The 19,376-nt window shown below is 48.3% G+C and overlaps 1 protein-coding gene across 3 annotated transcripts in view; it reads left to right on the top strand.

Moving 5' to 3' along the window:
* The window catches only part of LOC147121244 (glycine N-acyltransferase-like protein 3), a 67,849-nt gene that overhangs the window by 13,817 nt on the left and 34,656 nt on the right, over window positions 1-19,376 (top strand). For 2 of the 3 annotated variants that reach the window (XM_085981456.1, XM_085981457.1), the window contains exons 3-4: window positions 3,981-4,088; window positions 17,309-17,429. In XM_085981456.1, the coding sequence (XP_085837582.1) occupies window positions 3,981-4,088; window positions 17,309-17,429 (229 nt within the window). The remainder of the gene's footprint in view (window positions 1-3,980; window positions 4,089-17,308; window positions 17,430-19,376) is intronic. The other variant, XM_085981458.1, reaches the window with a different exon arrangement.

Genomic DNA, 19,376 nt, shown 5'->3' with positions numbered 1-19,376 from the left:
TTCTCTACCAGAAAAATGTGAAGCTCTTTCCTGAGGTCGTACACCCTTGTAAGCACCCTGCCCCGTGACTGCCACCATACTTCAGTGTGACACAGTAAATGAGTATGATCTGCTCCCTTTTCTGAGCTTAACACTTCAAAAAGTCTGCTGTTCAGTGAGCTTCCTTTAATGAAATTAACATAGAAACATAGAAGATAGGAGCAGGAGTAGGCCATTCGGCCCCTCGAGCCTGCTCCGCCATTCATTGCGATCATGGCTGATCATCCAAATTCAGTACCCTGTCCTTGCTTTCTCCCCATATTCCTTGATCCCCTTAGCCTTAAGAAATATATCTAACCCCTTCTTGAATATATTTAATGAATTGGCCTCAACTGTCTTCTGTGGTAGAGAATTCCACAGGTTCACCACTCTCTGGGTGAAGAAATTCCTCCTCATCTCAGTCCTAAATGGCTTACCCCTTATCCTTAGACTGTGACCCCTGGTTCTGGACTCCCCCGCCATCGGGAACAGCCTTCCTGCATCTAGTCTGTCTAGTCCTGTTAGAATTTTATAAGTTTCGATGAGATCCCCTCTCATTCTTCTAAACTTTAGGGAATATAAGCCCAATCGACCCAATCTCTCTTCATACGTTTTCAGTACTGCCATAAGATCAAGGGGAATACCCTTTGACGCCAAAGCTTTGCGTTGAATGAAACAGTGATTCCAAACATCATCATTACCAGCTGCCTCAGATATTCTTCTCAACTCTGCTATTTCTAGCTGTCATATTTGCTGCACCATCACTTATAATTCCTTTGCAATTAGGCAGTGCAATTTGTTTTCTCCAACTACACAGTCATGCGGTGCTCCGAATATCTGCGATTTTGTTGTGTTTGTTGGTAAAGTCAGACATCACAGCAAATCTTCCATAAGGTCATCTTGTCATACATATCTCACATAAACTAACAGTGTTACACAATTTTTTTACCCGCTGTCAATCTTTGCTATTTTGATAGCAGACCCGTATTCTGAGCGCCGGCAAAATCTAGCCCACACACTCCACTTTGCACCACCTTCGGAGACTGGGCTGCAATATCAATGCGGTATAAGAAGCTGAACCAACCCAGCAGCTGAGCCCTGACCTGGGGGTTAGATTGAGCCTCCAGGTAAACCAAGTCCTAAACAAAGTCAGAGAGATTCATTCATACTCATTCATTACATTGGATAGGATATGCGGCACAGAAACAGGCCATTCGGCCCAACCAGTCTATGCTGGCGTTTATGCTCCACTGGAGCCTCCTCCCGTCTTTCCTCATCTAACTGTCAGCATAACTCTCTATTCCCTTCTTCCTCATATGCTTATCTAGCCTCCCCTTAAATGCATCTATACTACTTGCCTCAACTACTCCCTGTGGTAGCGATTTCCACATTCTTACCACTCTCTGGGTAAAGAAGTTTCTTCTAAATTCCCTACTTGATATCTTGGTGACTATCTTATACTGATGGCCTCTAATTATGCTCTTCCGCACAATTGGAAACTCTCTCTCTGTATCTACTCTATCAGAACCTTTCATAATTTTAAAGACCTCAATTAGGTCACCCATCAGCCTTTTTTCAAGCAAAAAGAGACCCAGCCTGTTCATCCTTTCCTGATATGTATACCCTCACATTTCTGGTATCATCCTTGTAAATCTTCTCTGCACCCTCTCCAGTGCCTCTATATTCTTTTTACAATATGGCGACCAGAATTGTGCGCAGTACTCCCAAGTGTGGTCTAACCAAGGTTCAATACAAGTTTAACATAATTTCACTACTTTTCAATTCTATCCCTCTAGAAATAAACCCTAGTGCCTGGTTTGCTTTTTTATGGCCTTGTTAACCTGTGTCGCTACTTTTAGTGATTCGTGTATTTGTACTCCGAGATCCCTTTGCTCCTCTACCCCACCCAGAATCGCAACCTCCAAGTAATAAGTAACCTCCCTATTCTTAGAAACATAGAACATAGAAAAATAGGAGCAGGAGTAGGCCATTCGGCCCTTCGAGCCTGCTCCGCCATTCAATATGATCATGGCTGATCCTCTATCTCAATACCTTATTCCCGCTCTCTCCCCATAACCCTTGATGCCTTTTGCGTCTAGAAATCTATCTATCTCCTTCTTAAATATATTCAGTGACTTGGCCTCCACAGCCTTCTGTGGTAGAGAATTCCACAGGTTCACCATCCTCTGAGTGAAGAAGTTTCTCCTCATCTCAGTCCTAAATGTCCTACCTCGTATCCTGAGACTGTGACCCCTCGTTCTAGACCCCCCAGCCAGGGGAAACATCCTTCCTGCATCCAGTCTGTCTAGCCCTGTCAGAATGTTATACGTTTCAATGAGATCTTCTAAACGCTAGTGAATACAGGCCTAGTTGACCCAATCTCTCCTCATACGACAGTCCTGCCATCCCAGGAATCAGTCTGGTGAACCTTCACTGCCTTCCCTTTATGGCAAGTATATTCTTTCTTGGGTAAGGAGACCAGAACTGCACACAGTACTCCAGGTGTGGTCTCACTAAGGCCCTGTATAATGGTAGTAAGACATCCTTGCTCCTGTACTCAAATCCTCTTGCAATGAAAGCTGACATACCATTTGCCTTCCTAACTGCTTGCTGCACCTGCATATTTGCTTTCAGTGACTGGTGTACAAGGACACCCAGGTCCCTCTGTACATCAACATTTCCCAATCTATCACCATTGAAATAATACTCTGCCTTTCTGTTTTTCCTACCGAAGTGGATAACTTCACATTTATCCACGTTATACTGCATCTGCCATGTATTTGCCCACTCGCTCAACTTGTCTAAATCGCCTTGAAGCCTCTTTGCATCCTCCTCACAACTCACAATCCCTCCTAGTTTCATGTCGTCAGCAAACTTGGAAATACTGCATTTGGTTCCCTCATCCAAATCATTGATATATATTGTGAATCCATTCTTCCTACCAAATGTAATACCTCACATTTATCTGTGTTGAATTTAATTTGCCAATTATATGCCCATTCTGCAAGTCTTCCTGTAATTTGTTGGAGTCCTCCTCAGTATTAACTATCCCCCTCCCCCAATTTGGTGTCATCTGCAAATTCAGAAATTGTGTTTTTGATTCCAAAGTCTAAATTGTTAATATAAATTGTGAACAACAGTGATCCCAGTACTGATCCTTGTGGAACACCACTGCCCACCTTCTGCCACTCTGAATAACTACCCTTTACCCCTACTCTCTGCTTTCTGTCTTGAAGCCAGCAAGCTATCCATTCTGCTACTTGTCCCCTGACTCCGCATTCTCTGATCTTATTCATCAGTCTATTATGTGGTACCTTATTGAAGGCCTTTTGAAACTCTAGATACATTACATCTGCTGCATTACCCTTGTCTATTCTCTCTCTTACCTCTTCAAAAAATTCAATGAGGTTGGTCAAGCAAGACTTTCCCTTTTGAAATCCATGCTGACTATTCATTATTATATTTTTGGTTTCTAGATGTTCTTCTGTTTTCTCCTTTAGTAGGGAATCCATTATTTTTCCTACCACTGATGTTAAGCTGACTGATCTGTAGTTCCCTGGACATGTTCTCCCTTCATAAATATAGGATTTTCTTGTATTTTGGTTGCCCCATCAATCGATTGCATCACCAAGGTCTCAGCTTACCTCGCAGAGTTACTTGATAGTTTAGTAGAGCATGGAGATTCTGAAAATAATTGAAATTGTTAAATTTATATCATCTCTATAGTTCAGATTATACAGACAATGCCTTTGATAATAAAGCTTTTATAACTGGTGACAGTGATCTTTTTTCTGTCTTTTATAATTGACCAGGATCGTACTCTATACACCCTTCTGCTAGAAGAGAGGCTGTTAGATGTGTCCACATTATGAGCTGTCTTCATTGAGTTATTTCGTAATGCAGAGTGAGACCAATTCTGCAGACTTCATTGCTGTAAAAGGTGCTGTGTTTTATTGTTCTAGACTTATGGAACTATTTTAAACATCAACAAAGGCAAGATACATGACCTGGAAGTTGTTGTTGACTCTTGGCCTGACTTCAGTGCTGTAATATGTCGACCATGTAAAAAGGTATGCAAATGTCCTTTAAGAAAGTTATGCATTTTATTACCAGTAAAGAACAAGATGAAGTAATATAATATGCAATTAACAGTAAAAGGAGCAGACCTAGTGGTATGATTTTGGCCTTTTCCCAAGTCTTTTTATTTATGTCCATGGCAGATTGCAGTTTCCATTGGTGAACATGCATTCCCTATGAACCAAAACTTGCAATTTAAAACAAACTGTGAATGAGAGTTGTATGCCCCAGTGCTAATAGTATACCCTTGTAATGTGGAGTTATGTAAGGGAATTTATATGGGATGCCTGTTACACACTTCTGATCACTGATTACCAGAAAACTACTATGCTGTCAGACTTCAGGCTAAAACTACAAATTACATTTATTACAGGAAATGTATTTACTCAGAAGCTAGATAAATAAACTGAGAAACAGAATGACAACATTTAGCACACGCCAATACTTCAACCTGTTTCTGAAATAAAAATAACACGTGTTTGAATTCTTAGAATCCTTTAACAGAGTCTTCTAATCATTCTTATGTGGAGCTGCATTTCCTGATGGAGTTCTTTCTCCGTGATGTAGAAGATAAACAGTTAAACTCAGTGAAGTGAACACCCTAGGGCTGCTGCCCAGATTTACCCTTCATTTCCTTTGACATAAAAGCCAGCTTCTTTGAAGTGAAACCTCAGTTCTTTCTCAACAGGTCGTAGAATGTTACAGTGCAGAAACATGCTATTCAGCTGATCAAGTCTGCACTGGTGTTTTCTCCACAAGAGTGACGTAGTCTAATCCCATTCCACTGTTCGCTCCCCATAACCTTTATTTACTCTTTTTTAAGTAACTAATTCCCTTTTAAAGGAACATAGGAACAGGAGTAGGCCATTCAGCCCTCAAGCCTTTCCACAATTTAATTAGATCATGGCTGATGTGAATCTTAACTCCACATATCCGCCTAGGCTCCGCAACTCTTAATATTCTTGCCTTTTAAGAACCTATCAATCTCAGTTTTGACATTTCCAATTACCTAACCTCAATGGATTTTTGGCGGAGAAAGTTGCAGATTTCCACTACCCTTTATGTGAAGAAGTGCGTCCTGACATCACCCTTGAACTGCTTAGCTCTGATTTTAAGGTTATGCCCCCTTGTTCTGGACTCTCCCCATCAGAGGAAATAGTTTCTCGCTATCTACCATATCACATCCTTTAATCATCTTAAACACCTCAATTAGATCACCCCTTAACCTTCTATATTCAAGGGATTACAAGCCTAGTCCACGCAACCTGATAATTTAACCCTTTTAGCCCCGGTGTCATTCTGATGAATCTGCGCTGCACCCCCTCCAAGGCCAGTATATCCTTCCTCAGGTGCGGTGTCCAGAACTGAACACGGTTCTAAATGGGATCTAACCAGAGTTTTATATAACTGTAACATAACTTCCACCCCTTTGTATTCCAGCCCCCCTCGAGATAAAGGCCAACATTCCATTAGCCTTTTAAATTATTTTTGTGCCTGCCCACTAGCGTTTAGTGGTTTCTGTACTTGGACCTCTAAATCATTCCGCTCCTTCACAGTTCCCGGCTTCTCACCATTTTGAAAATACATTTTATAATTTTCTTTTAAAAAAAACCTATCTTTGACCCCACTGTCCTTGCAAACTACCACCCCATCTCCAACCTCCCTTTTTTCTCTAAACTCCTTGAATGTGTTGTCGCCTCCAATACCCGTGTCCACCTTTCCCACAATTCCATGTTTGAATCCCTTCAATTAGGTTTCTGCCCTGCTACAGCACTGAAATGCCTTTTATCAGAGTCACAAATGACACCCTATGTGACTGTACCCGAGGTAAACTATCTCTCCTCACCTTTCTCGACCTGCCTGCAGCCTTTGACACCGTTAACTACACCATCCTCCTCCAACGCCTCTTCACCATCGTCCAGCTGGATGGGACAGCCTTCACCTGGTTCCATTCCTATCTATCCAGTCGTAGCCAGATAATGGCTTTTCTTCCCACTCCTACACCATTACCTCTGGAGTCCCCCAAGGATCTATCCTTGGCCCCCTCCTCTTTCTCATCTACATGCTGCTCCTCAGCGATATCATCCGATAAAACAGCATCAGTTTCCACATGTATGCTGACGACACCCAGATCTACCTCACCACCACCTCTCTCGACCCCTCCACTGGCTCTGATTGTCATGCTGCTTGTCCGACATCTAGTACTGGATGAGCAGAAATTTCCTCCAACTAAATATTGGGAAGACCAAAGTCATTGGGCTCGATTTTCATTGAGCCATGGAGTCGGGCTTGGAGGCGCGCGGGGGGTTAAAATCGCAAAAACTGGTGGGCGGGACCCCCCCGCCTGGTTCCCGACTCCGAGCAATTTTAACTCTGGCATGTCTGATGGTCCCGACTCAGTCCCGCATCCAACAGGCGGGACTGGTCTTTAAGGCCCTTAATAACCACTGAATGGCCTCTATAATCCTATTTTAACAGGCCCTTGCAACTTTAACCCTTTTCCCACGTAAAACATGCCTGGTGGGAATCACGAATGTGAAACCTGGTGGGAGCACTATTGGATTGCTGACTATCAACTGCAGGTCAACCAAAGAGGAGATTTGATCAGCCATCATTTGCAGGACTTAGTGGTCTCAGGTCTGGGGCAACTTTTACAAGGCTTAACCACACCTGTGGAAGGTTGGAGCCTCACACCCATCTCCAGTGTGGCCTCCTGGGAAACCCCTCTCGCCACCTTCACTCAGCGCTTCCTCAACACAGGCATATACCAGAAGCATGGGAGCCATTTATTTCCTTCCCATCTGGGCATTAGAGGAGCTCGAGCACCAGCCGCGGCAGCAGCAGAACCAGGAACAACAGCAGCACCAGCAACAGCAGCAGCAGTAGGAGCGCCAGGCTGCTGCTCACCCACCTGAGGCTGCACAGGCCAGAAGAGGCCAGCGCATGGAAGCCCGTCGGCGCATGAGATACCCCCCAAACAGGGTCTACAGACGCAGGGTCACCTATCTCAACATTTCTGAGCAGCAGTGCCAAAGGCGGCTCCGACTTTCGCGAGAGGTAGTGACTGACATCTGCACAATGCTACAGCAAGACTTGCTGCCCAGAGGACCAGGTGGACAAGCATTACCAGTGGCCGTCAAAGTCACCACCGCACTCAAATTTTTTGCCTCAGGCTCATTCCAGGGATCAGCAGCAGACATCAGCGGCATCTCCCAGGCGGCCGCACACACTTGCATCACGCAGGTAACCAATGCCCTGTTTGCCCTCGCGCAAGGAGGGCAAGTGTCACGGCGCGAGCGGTTGGATTAGCTCATCTGGCAGGCTTTCCAAGGGTACAGGGCGTCGTTGACTGCACACATGTGGCCCTTAGGGCACCCCATCATAATTCAGGTATTTTTGTTAACCGCAAGGGCTTCCACTCCCTCAACGTTCAGCTGGTGTGTGACCACAAGAAGGAGATTTTGCATGTTTGTGCCATGTACCCTGGCAGTTGCCATGACCCCTTCATACTGCGCCAGTCTAACGTGCCTCCGCTATTCAGTCCGCCAGACCAACTTAACGGATGGCTACTTGGAGACAAGGGCTATCCCCTGAGGACGTGGCTGCTGACGCCGTTGAGGAAGCCAGCCAACGAAGCTGAGGAGCGCTACAACTCCAGCCACATTTCCACCAGATCCATTATCGAACAAACCATCGGTTTGCTAAAGATGCGCTTCAGATGCCTGGATAGATCAGGTGGAGCCCTGCAGTACTCAGCAGCCAGGGTCTCCAGAATCGTCGTGGTTTGCTGTGCACTTTACAACATGGCACAGCATCGTGGCTTGCAGATTCCTGAGGACCAAGTGGCTCCTCACATATCCTCCTCAGATGAGGAGGAGGAGGAGGAGAGCGAGAACGAACATCCTGCAGAGGCCCATCAACCAGCGGCAGCATTACGCAAGAACATTGCTGCCCGGGATGCAAGGAACGCACTCATCTTGGCCAGATTTGCTTAGCTTAGTTAATCAAACACTTTTGCCTTGCAGCTTCTTACCTGAGCATCGACAATGGCCAAGACCCTGCGGATTCCTAGCTATTTGACCAGCATACTGGCAATTGCAAGTAATCCTAAGCCCTCAATGTGAAAGTCCCATTCGCGAAATGACACACGCCACAACTACAGCAGTAGCCATCAGATTTTTTATTAACATTATTAATCTGATGGCTTTTTCTAACAATACATCAAATTTCACCCAAGTGACTACCCTTGTGACTATTTGTGCTTTATCTTCCTCTTACACGTGCTCCTACATAGTGGTTCCCCTGTGGCTTCAGCAGATGTGGAGGCCCCTTGCTCACTTTCCTGCTGCTCCTGTCTCGACACCTTTGGCGGGCATCCTCTGGGGTTGCGAGCCTGTGAGGGCTCGTCAACAGTCTGCTGCTCCTGCGGCTGTGCAGGGGTTGAGACATCTATCCCACTTGGGTGTGGACTCCGGTGGGGCTCTGACCGAGGGCTCTGCAGTGGCATGGAAGTGTGAGCGCTTGGAGAGGAACCCTCACTTCCTTGAGGTCTGCCACCAACCTCCCTCTCATGGGTCAGGTCCCCCTCCGCGCCTGCAAGTGGCTGGAGAGCACCTTGCTGCACATCAGGGGGGCCATGGGGACCCGTATCTGCAATGGCAGTCCTACTCAGAAGGACTTCCATGAAGGTCTGGTTTCTCTGTTCAATAGATGCCCATCGCTCCTCAAGAGATGTCATTCTATTCTGAACAATGACCATGTTTTCCATACCCTGGCAACTAAGCTCCTTCATGGCCGTAGCCCTCCTCTCCTCTACCGTAGCCATCCTCTCCTGTATGGTAGCCAGCCTTACCACGGAGGTAGCAATCGTTTCCACAGAGGTAGTTATCCTTTCTGTGTTGATATATTCATGCGCCAATGACTCCACAAAGGCTCTGCTCATGTTCGCTATGAACTCCTCCATTCGCTCCACACTCGCAGCGACCCTAGAGACAAAACCTGCCAGAGACTGCTGCATCTGTGCCTGGAGTTCCATCACCTCTGATTTTATGGATGGACCCAGAGGCAGAGGGTCGACATGCTGCTGAGCCGAGCTGGCAGAGTCCTGCGCCCTCCGACTAGGACTCTCCACTGCTGTCCCTATCTCCACAATCTGCTGATGCTCACTTGTGTGCTGTGATACACCAGGTGACAACACTACTCTATGTCCTGAAGGTCCCACCGAGGTGTGAGTGTCTGCGCTGGTGCTGGGTGCGCTGAATTCTGCTGACGCTGCGCCCTCAGAGGTTGCAGCTTCCTCTGAGGAGTCTGGCTTCTCAGCCTCTTCTTCCTGGCTAGGGGGGACGGATGCTTGTGATGGTCCTGTGGGGGAGTAAAGGAAAGAGTCAGAGATGTGATGCAAAGGCTACATGCACATAGTTCATCTGTTACAGCTTCACAATCTGTGGTAAACCACGTTCACTATCGTATCACTGTTAGTAGTTAGCACTGTTCACCACTGTTCGTTATAACTGTATCACTGACCACTATTGTATCACGGTACGAGGTCGCCTCTTGCCACACTGCTATACCTGGGATGACCACTGCCGACTCCGCCTTGGCTCCACCCACCAGGCCAGGTATAAAGGTGAGCGACTGGCTGGTATTCCTCCTGCTGGATCGGATCACCCACGAGAGTGGGCTCTGTTATTTAGTCAATAAAAACCTTTAGTCACCTTCGTAACTCTTCGCCTTTTATTGGAGGAATTGATAGGTATATCAATTTTATTGACTAAATTTAATGATGTCCGACAACGAGTCACAACCGGCGGAGGAGCCACCAGCGCAGCTCCCAGGAGCACAGCCACACCAGCCAGCTTGGCTGCGAGCCCTCAGACCACCGTACCTGGACCTGAACCCACGAGCAGCAAACTCAGCCGCAGACTTTAAACACTGGCTGGTCTGCTTCGAATCATACCCGAGAGAATCCAGCGTCCCTCAGGCATCCAAACTAAGTGTCCTGCAGGCACAACTGAGCCCGAGAGTATACACTCTCATCGAGGACATGACTACCTACGAGACCGCCATCAACCTGCTGAAACAGAAGTACCGGACCCCGGTAAACTACATGTACGCTAGGCACCTCCTAAGATCACGGCCGCAACAGCCAGGAGAATCAGTAGCCGAATTCTCACAGGCGCTATATGCACTCGCCAGGAACTGTGACTTTAAATCGGTGTCGGCAGCCGAAAATACTGAAGATAATATCCGCGACGCATTCCTGAAAGGCCTACGGTCCGAGTACTCACGGCAAAGACTGCTGGAAGCTAAAGACCTCAGCATGGAAAAAGCTGACGCCCTCGCTATCTCCCTGGAAGTGGCCCACCAAGATCAGGAAGCATTCACCAGGTACTGCTCGCGACCCTGGGACTCGGGCCCGACCCCTACCACAGCACCCTTCCCAGCGCCGCCCCCGGGACCTACCTCTGCGTCGGCGTCCCGGACCCGACCGGCCCCGCCACCCCCGGCACCGGCCCCGACATCGGGCATCCGCGATCGGGCCGCCGGCTGTTTTTTTTGTGGCCAGGAGAAGCACCCGAGGTCGCGCTGCCCAGCCAAGAACTCCATATGCAAAACCTGCCTGAAGAAAGGCCACTTCTCCAAGGCCTGCAGGAGCGGATCCTCAGAGGCCAGCAGTGCCGCATGCGAACTATGGGGGTGGCCATCTTTGTTTAGGGCAACTGAGGCCAGCATCCCCACACATGAGTCATGGGGGCGGCCATCTTTGATTAAGGCAACCGACCCCAATAGTGCCTCATGTGAGCTACGGGGGCAGCCATCTTCTCCGTCATTTTGCCCTACCTCGTGGGAGACGCCATTTTACTCACCACGCCCGACCGCCTCGCCCGCAGATGACAACGACTCGCTCAGCTACACACTAGCTTCCGTCACCCTGGACCAAGCCCGCCCGCACCATCTGTCCAAGTCAATGATGGACATCAAAGTGAACGGCCACGCCACGACCTGCCTGTTCGACAGCGGAAGCACGGAGAGCTTCATCCACCCAGACACGGTGAGCCACTACTCCCTCTCTGTCCTACCAACGCGCAGCCGAATCTCGATGGCATCGAGGTCCCACGCCACGGACATCAGCGGCTACTGTGTCGTGACCCTGTCGGTTAAGGGCACGGAGTATAAAAACTTTAAACTCCTCGTCCTCCCCCATCTCTGCGCTGCCGTCCTACTAGGGCTGGACTTCCAATCCCACCTCCAAAGCGTAACCCTAGCATACGGTGGACCCCTCCCCCCACTCACAGTCAACAACCAGCAAACGTTAAACCGCCCACCGCGTAACACCTGCAGCCTCTCCACCCTCAAGGTCCCGCCACCCTCTCTGTTTGCTAACCTTACCCCTGACTGCAAACCCGTCGCTACCAAGAGCAGGCGGTATAGCGCCGGGGACAGAGCCTTCATTAGCTCTGAGGTGCGGCGCCTCCTGAAAGAGGGCATTATCGAGGGGAGCAGCAGCCCCTGGCGTGCCCAGGTCGTAGTCGTAAAGACCGGCGATAAAAACCGCCTGGTCATCGACTACAGCCAGACCATAAACAGATATACCCAGCTGGACGCATACCCCCTCCCCCGCATATCTGACATGGTCAATCAGATTGCACAGTATAAAGTATTCTCGACCATCGACCTGAAGTCGGCCTACCACCAACTCCCTATCCACCCTGAGGACCGCCAGTATACCGCCTTCGAGGCGAATGGGCGCCTATACCACTTCCTTAGGGTCCCCTTCGGTGTCACTAATGGGGTCTCGGTCTTCCAAAGGGAGATGGACCAGATGGTTGACCAGAACGAACTGCAGGCTACATTCCCCTACCTAGATAACGTCACTATCTGCGGCCGCGACCGGCAGGAACATGACGCGAATCTGGAGAAATTCCTCCGTACGGCCCAACGGCTGAACCTCACCTACAATAAGGAGAAATGCGTGTTTAACACCACGCGCCTTGCCATCCTCGGCTGCGTAGTGGAGAACGGAATCATCGGCCCCGACCCAGAAAGAATGCGCCCCCTCATGGAGCTACCCCTCCCCCACTGCCCTAAAGCACTTAGGAGAACCCTGGGGCTTTTCGCCTACTATGCCCAATGGGTACCCAATTACGCGGACAAAGCCAGACCCCTCCTGAAAGCCACTTCCTTCCCCCTCACGGAGGAGGCGTGCGTGGCCTTCTCCCTCATTAAGGGAGACATAGCCAAGGCCACGATGCACGCAGTGGACGAGTCCATCCCCTTCCAGGTGGAGAGCGACGCATCCGACTTCGCCTTAGCCGCCACCCTAAACCAGGAGGGGAGGCCAGTGGCCTTCTTCTCAAGGACCCTACAGGGCCCCGAGATCCGACATTCGTCGGTCGAGAAAGAGGCCCAGGCGATCGTGGAGGCAGTACGGCGCTGGAGGCACTACCTGGCAGGCAAACGATTTACCCTCCTCACCGACCAGCGTTCGGTGGCTTTCATGTTTAATAACAAGCTGAAGGGCAAAATCAAGAATGACAAGATTTTGAGATGGAGAATCGAGCTCTCCACCTACGATTATGAGATCTTGTACCGGCCAGGCAAGCTGAACGAATCCCCTGATGCCCTTTCACGAATGACATGCGCCAGCGCGCATATCGATAGGCTTCAGACCCTCCACGACGAGCTCTGCCACCCCGGAGTCACCAGACTCTACCATTTCATTAAGGCCCGCAACCTGACCTACTCCATCGAGGAGGTCAGGACCATGACCAGGAACTGCCAGACCTGTGCGGAGTGCAAACCGCACTTCTATAGGCCGGACCGAGCAAGCCTGATCAAGGCCACCCGCCCCTTCGAGCGCCTGAGCATCGACTTTAAGGGGCCCCTCCCGTCCTCTGACCGTAATGTGTACTTCCTCAACATCGTTGATGAGTACTCCCGTTTCCCCTTTGCCTTCCCCTGCCCCGACATGACCAGTAGCACGGTCATTAAGTACCTGAATGCCCTCTTCGCCTTGTTCGGGTTCCCGAACTATATACACAGCGACCGGGGCTCCTCCTTCATGAGCGAGGAACTCCGGCAATTCCTCCTAGAGAGAGGTATTGCAGCAAGCAGGACCACCAGCTACAACCCCAGAGGTAACGGTCAGGTGGAAAGAGAGAACGCGACGGTATGGAAGGCCGTCCTCTTAGCCTTAAAGTCTAAGGGCCTCCCAACCTCCCGCTGGCAAGAAGTCCTCCCGACAGCGCTGCACTCCATCCGGTCATTACTTTGCACGGCCACTAACACCACCCCCCATGAACGAATGTTCGTTTTCCCCAGGAAGTCGACTACGGGAACCACTCTACCAACCTGGCTGACCGCCCCGGGGCCGGTCTGGCTGCGGAAACACGTGAGGGCCCATAAAACGGACCCCCTGGTCGAGAGGGTGAACCTCCTGCACGCCAACCCCCAGTACGCCTACGTGGCGTACCCAGACGGGCGGGAGGACACTGTCTCCCTACGAGACCTCGCACCCTCAGCCGATCCGGAAACACCGCCACCACTCCCCCCAACCTCAGCCCAGGTAGACGACATGCCGGAACCCCACGAGCCCTCGCCGACCACGCAAACACCAGCATCAACACCGGATAAGGCACCAGCACCGGATAAGGCAACACCACCGCTGCGGCGATCGGAGAGGCTTACGAAGCCTCCGGACAGACTGACCTACCAGAATTGGTAGTACACTTCACCCCGCCGGACTTAATTCTAAACAAGGGGTGAATGTGGTAAACCACGTTCACTATCGTATCACTGTTAGTAGTTAGCACTGTTCACCACTGTTCGTTATAACTGTATCACTGACCACTATTGTATCACGGTACGAGGTCGCCTCTTGCCACACTGCTATACCTGGGATGACCACTGCCGACTCCGCCTTGGCTCCACCCACCAGGCCAGGTATAAAGGTGAGCGACTGGCTGGTATTCCTCCTGCTGGATCGGATCACCCACGAGAGTGGGCTCTGTTATTTAGTCAATAAAAACCTTTAGTCACCTTCGTAACTCTTCGCCTTTTATTGGAGGAATTGATAGGTATATCACAATCATTATCAGCGACTCATGCAATGTCAAAGAGAGAGATGGGAAACTTCTGTCACCAGCTTGCTATGTTGCACCCGTCTCCGTCCCCCATGCGCGAATCATCCTCTATGCCGATGATTTCCAGGACGGCCTCCTCCCAGGGGGTGAGCTGAGCTAATGAGGGCGGTCCTCCTCCTGTCCTGGCTCGCTCTCTTTTGTTGTGAGCTCTCTTTTCCTGCAATGAGGGAGACAAGTGGAGATTGAGTGAGAATGAAGGAGTGAGTGTAGAGATTGCATAGCATAGATACTTAGGAGACAAAGATGGAGTGAGGTTGCAAGACCAAGGGCCCTCCCTGTGTGTTGTCAGTTGTGTTCAAAGCATCAGAGTGATAGGGAGTGTGAGGGCTGCATGGTGGAATAGTTATGTGAATGTGAGCATAGAGAGAGAGGGAATGGGTAAGGGTGCATGGATGTCAGTGTCAAGTGGGATGTGGAGGAAGAGATTGCTAAAGCTGAGTGCTGGTGAGGAAGGGCAATGGGGATCAGATTGAGGGTGATGGGAAATTCATACTCACTTTTCCAGTGCGCTGAAGGTCATGAAATCTTTTCCTGCACTGTATCCAGGTTCTGCGGGTGACTCCCAAGGAGTTGACCTCCTCAGCCACCTGCATCCACACAGCCTTGGTCTGAGTGGGAGGCCTCTTCCTCCCTGATGAAGGGAACAGGACCTCCCTGTTGGCCCTAGCCCCATCCAACAATGCCTGCAGTGCCGCCTCGTCAAATCGAGGAGCTGCTCTTGCCTTCCTGCTTGTCATCTTTCCTGCAGGTCCCTCTGACACCAAATGGAGGAAGCTTGGAAGCCTGCAGAAGAAGCAAAGCTTGCTGTAGACCTTAAATGCAGCAGCAATGATGACGTCATCGGAGGGGACTTTCAGTCATGAAAAACCCCTTTGCAAAGGCTTCCCACATGTTGGCCAATTGAGTTAAAATTGCATCAATGTCCCACATCAATTTAGATTCGTGTGGGAAACACGAAATTCGGATAACACGACAACAGCCCACACCCCACACCCGAGTTAAAATCGAGCCCATTGTCTTTCGTCCCCTCCACAAATTCTGTTCCCTAACCACCGACTCCATCCCTCTCCTTAGTCACTGTCTGAGGCTGAACCAGACTGTTGGCAACCTTGGTGTCCTATTTGACTGAGATTAACTTCTAACCCCATATCTGCTCCATCACCAACCTACTTCCACCTCCGTAACATTGCCCGACTCCACCCCGCCTCAGCTCATCTGCTGCTGAAACCCTCCTCCATGCCTTTGTTACGTCTAGACTCAGCTATTCCAATGCTCTCCTGGCCGGCCTCCCATCTTCCACCCTCCATAAACTTCAGCTCATCCAAAACTCTGCTGGCCGTACCTAGCTTGCACCAAGTCCTGTTCATCCATCACATTGGCTGCTGGTCCGGCAACGCCTCCATTTTAAAATTTTCATCTTTGATTTCAAATCCCTCCATGGCCTCACCTCATCCTATCTCTGTAACCTCCTCCAGCCCTACAACCTTCTTAGATCTCCGCGCTCCTCCAATTCTGGCCTCTTGGGCAGCCCCGACACTCTGTGCTCCACCATTGGCAGCCGTGCCTTCAGCTGCCTGGGCCCTAAGCTCTGGAATTCCCTCCCTAAACCTCTCTGTCTCTCGACCTCTCTCTCCTCCTTTAAGATGCTCCTTAAAACCTACCTCTTTGACCAAACTTTTGCTCACCTGCCCTAATATCTCCTTATGTGGCTTGGTGTCAAATTTTGTTTGAGAACGGTCCTGTGAAGCACCTTGGGATGTTTTACTATGTTAATGACGCTGTATAAATGCAAGTTTACGAGATGTTTTCACGGTGCAGCTTAAAGTTACATTTAAAATACATTGGCTAGCTAAAAATCTATATGAATAGATGTAATTCTTTGATGAAGTAACAGAGAGGGCTAATGAGGGTAGTGCAGTTGATGGTGTGTATATAGACTTTCAAAAGGCATTTGACAAAGTACCACATAATAATGTTAGCAAAATTAAAGCCCATGGGATTAAAGGGACAGTGGCAGCATGGATACAAAATTGGTTAAGGGTCATAAAGCAGTAGTGGTGAATGATTAGTTTTTCAGACTGGAGGGAGGTATGCAGTGATGTTCCCCAAGGTTTGGTATTAGGACCACTGCTCTTTTTGATATATATTAATGACCTGGACTTGGGTATACAGGCCATAATTTCAAAGTTTGCAGATGAAACTTGGAAATGTAGTAAACAGTGAGGAGGATAGTAACAGACTTCAGGAGGTCATAGACAGACTGGTGAAATGGGCAGATACATGGCAGATGAAATTTAACACACAGAAGCGTGTAGTAATACATTTTGGTATAAAGAATGAGGAGAGGCAATATGGACTAAATGGTACAATTTTAAAGGGAATGCAGGAACAGAGAGACCTGGGGGTGTATGGACACAAATATTTGAACGTGGCAAGACAAGTTGATAAAGCTGTTAAAAAAGCATATGGGATCCTTGGCTTTATTGATAGAGCTGCCTAGTAATCCATTACATGTTCATAACTCCGCCATGTTTTACAGTTTACCTGACCCAAAGCAAACTAGTTATGCCTATAACCCAATTCTTTCTCTCGCCTATTTTGCTGTGTGTTCCGCCTCTTTGTTTTCAATCAGTTCTATACTTCTGGCTCTTCCTGTTTAGCTCTAGCTATCTCTCTCATCCTTTTCTCTGCTCCTCCACTGAAGATGTGATTCTCTTTTGGGCTATGGTTCCACGGGCAAAGGTGCCTTGCTTAAGTGTCCATCCTTCCTATCCAAGCCTAGTGAGTGTTGAGAGCCTATTCAACCCTGGAAGATATTGCAGTCAGGCCTGATCTGTCCTTAAACAACGTCCACACAGTTACTATGTTGTCACATAAACTGCCACCCTGTACTATACTTATCAAGACAGCTGAATAGGTGAGGTGAGGGGCTCTACTATATATTATTAAAATTAAAACTTAGAAGTTGCCATGTTTTTTAAAACAATTAGATTTTTGAAGAAGGATTGTCCCTTTAGTTTATCAGATGAATTAATCATAATTTTGACTTGCTTTTGTTCTCTACTGTGTAGGAAGAAAGGTGCAATCCAGTTGAACCTACACTTACAGTGTTTTCCAAAGATCAGAACAGTTTGCGCAGTCTTCTTATGGACGACAATGTTGTCAACTGGACAACTTGTTTCATGTTTGGAGGTACAATGTATACAAAGAGAGCAAAATACTTGTAACTCAATTTATATAACATTTCATACAGAAATCTTTGCCATCATAATAATTGCCAATCTATAAACCATTCTCTTTAACCTTCCCCACCAGATAAGCACAATTATAATTTATTACGTTATTGTAAGTGTTCTCCTTTTTGCTTTTTAAGATCGTTATGTTAATGTAAAGTTTACATATAAATACAATAATGACTCACCTTAAATACTGCAATATTGAGTTTATTGTTTGAACGAGTGTAACAGTTGCAGCTGTGATCGTACACCAGCTGTTCAGTAAAATCCTTACATTGCACCAGGGCAAAAGCCACTATCCAGGTTTGTGGCTCAGAAAACCTACCTAACATCATTGTGGGCACACCATCACCATGAGGACTGCACCGGTTCAAGGATAAGATGTACCACCACCTTCTCAATGGAACTAGGGATGGGCTATAAATGTCACCCACATACTGAGAACAATTTTTTTTTTAATGTAACCTACAAGAATGTATAATTTATACACTATAAGAACATAAGAAATAGGAGCAGGAGTAGGCCATTTGGCCCTTTGAGCCTGCTCTGCCATTCATCAAGATCATGGCTGATCTTCTACCTCAACTCCACCTTCCTGCACTATCCCCATATCCCTTGATTCCCTTAATTATCAAAAATGTATCGACTTCTGTCTTGAATATACTCAACGACTGAGCATCCACAGCTCTCTGGGGTAGAGAATTCCAAAGATTCACAACCCTTTGAGTGAAGAAATTTCTCCTAAATGGCCTACCCCTTATTCTGAGACTGTGACCCCGTGTTCTAGATTCCCCAGCCAGGGAAAACATTTTCCCAGCATTAACCCTGTCAAGCCCCTTAAGAATTTTATATGTTTCAATTAGATCACCTTTCATTCTTCTAAACTCTAAGGAATATAGGCCTAGTCTACTCAATCTCTCCTCATAAGGCAATCCCCTCATCCCAGGAACCAGCCTAGTGAACCTTCGCTGCACTCCCTCTAAGGCAAGTATGTCTTTCCTTAGGTAAGGAGACCAGAACTGTACACAGTACTCCAGGTATGGCCTCACCAATGCCCTGTAGAATTATAGTAAAACTTCTTTACTCTTACACTGTAATCCCTTTGTAAGAAAAGCTAACATACCATTTGCTTTCCTAATTGCTTGCTGTACCTGCTTGTTAACTTTCTGTGATTTATGTACAAGGACACCCAGGTCCCTCTGAGTGCAAACATTTCCCAGTCTCTCACCATTCAAAAAATATTCTGCTGTTTTTTGTTTTTCCAACCAAAGTGGATAACTTCACACTTCTCCACATTGTATTCCATTTGCCATGTTCTTGCCCACTCAGTCAACCTGTCTATATCTCTCTGTAGCCTCTTTGGGGGAAAAATTTGGTTGCTTTGCGCCTCCCGTTAGCACCCTAAGAGGGCGCTAATGGGGTGCAAAGCAACTAGCGCCCGGGCACAGCGATGTTTGCGCCGCTTGCGAAATTGACCAGACATTTTGCGGCGGCGCTAAACACTAGCACCACGACCTCCTGCACCTGTAGATCATGATGTCAGTTGAGCGTGCAACGCCCCGGTGGCGCCCCAGACCGGATATTGAGTGGCGCCCCCTGCCTTTCTGCCTGCCACTAGCAAAGACAGGTTGAGGGGAACGTTTTGCAGTCGGGAAGAGACTGGGGGAGCGCTATTTAAAGGCGACCACTTCCTGCCTTTTTTTGTCTGCGACATTTTTGCACCACGCATTCTGAGAGAGAGAGAGAGACTTCTGGAGAGATTCAACGCTGTGTGAAGGAGTTTTGGGTACTGAGCAGCATAGAAACATAGAAGATAGGAGCAGGAGTAGGCCATTCGGCCCTTCGAGCCTGCTCCGCCATTCAACGAGATCATGGCTGATCATCCAAACCCTAACACCTGGTC

Source organism: Somniosus microcephalus, chromosome 3 (assembly GCF_052327205.1).
Source record: "Somniosus microcephalus isolate GS21.2 chromosome 3, FLI_Smic_1.0, whole genome shotgun sequence".
NCBI classification, from domain to species: Eukaryota; Metazoa; Chordata; class Chondrichthyes; order Squaliformes; family Somniosidae; genus Somniosus; species Somniosus microcephalus.
This window is presented reverse-complemented; position numbering and strand designations above follow the sequence as displayed.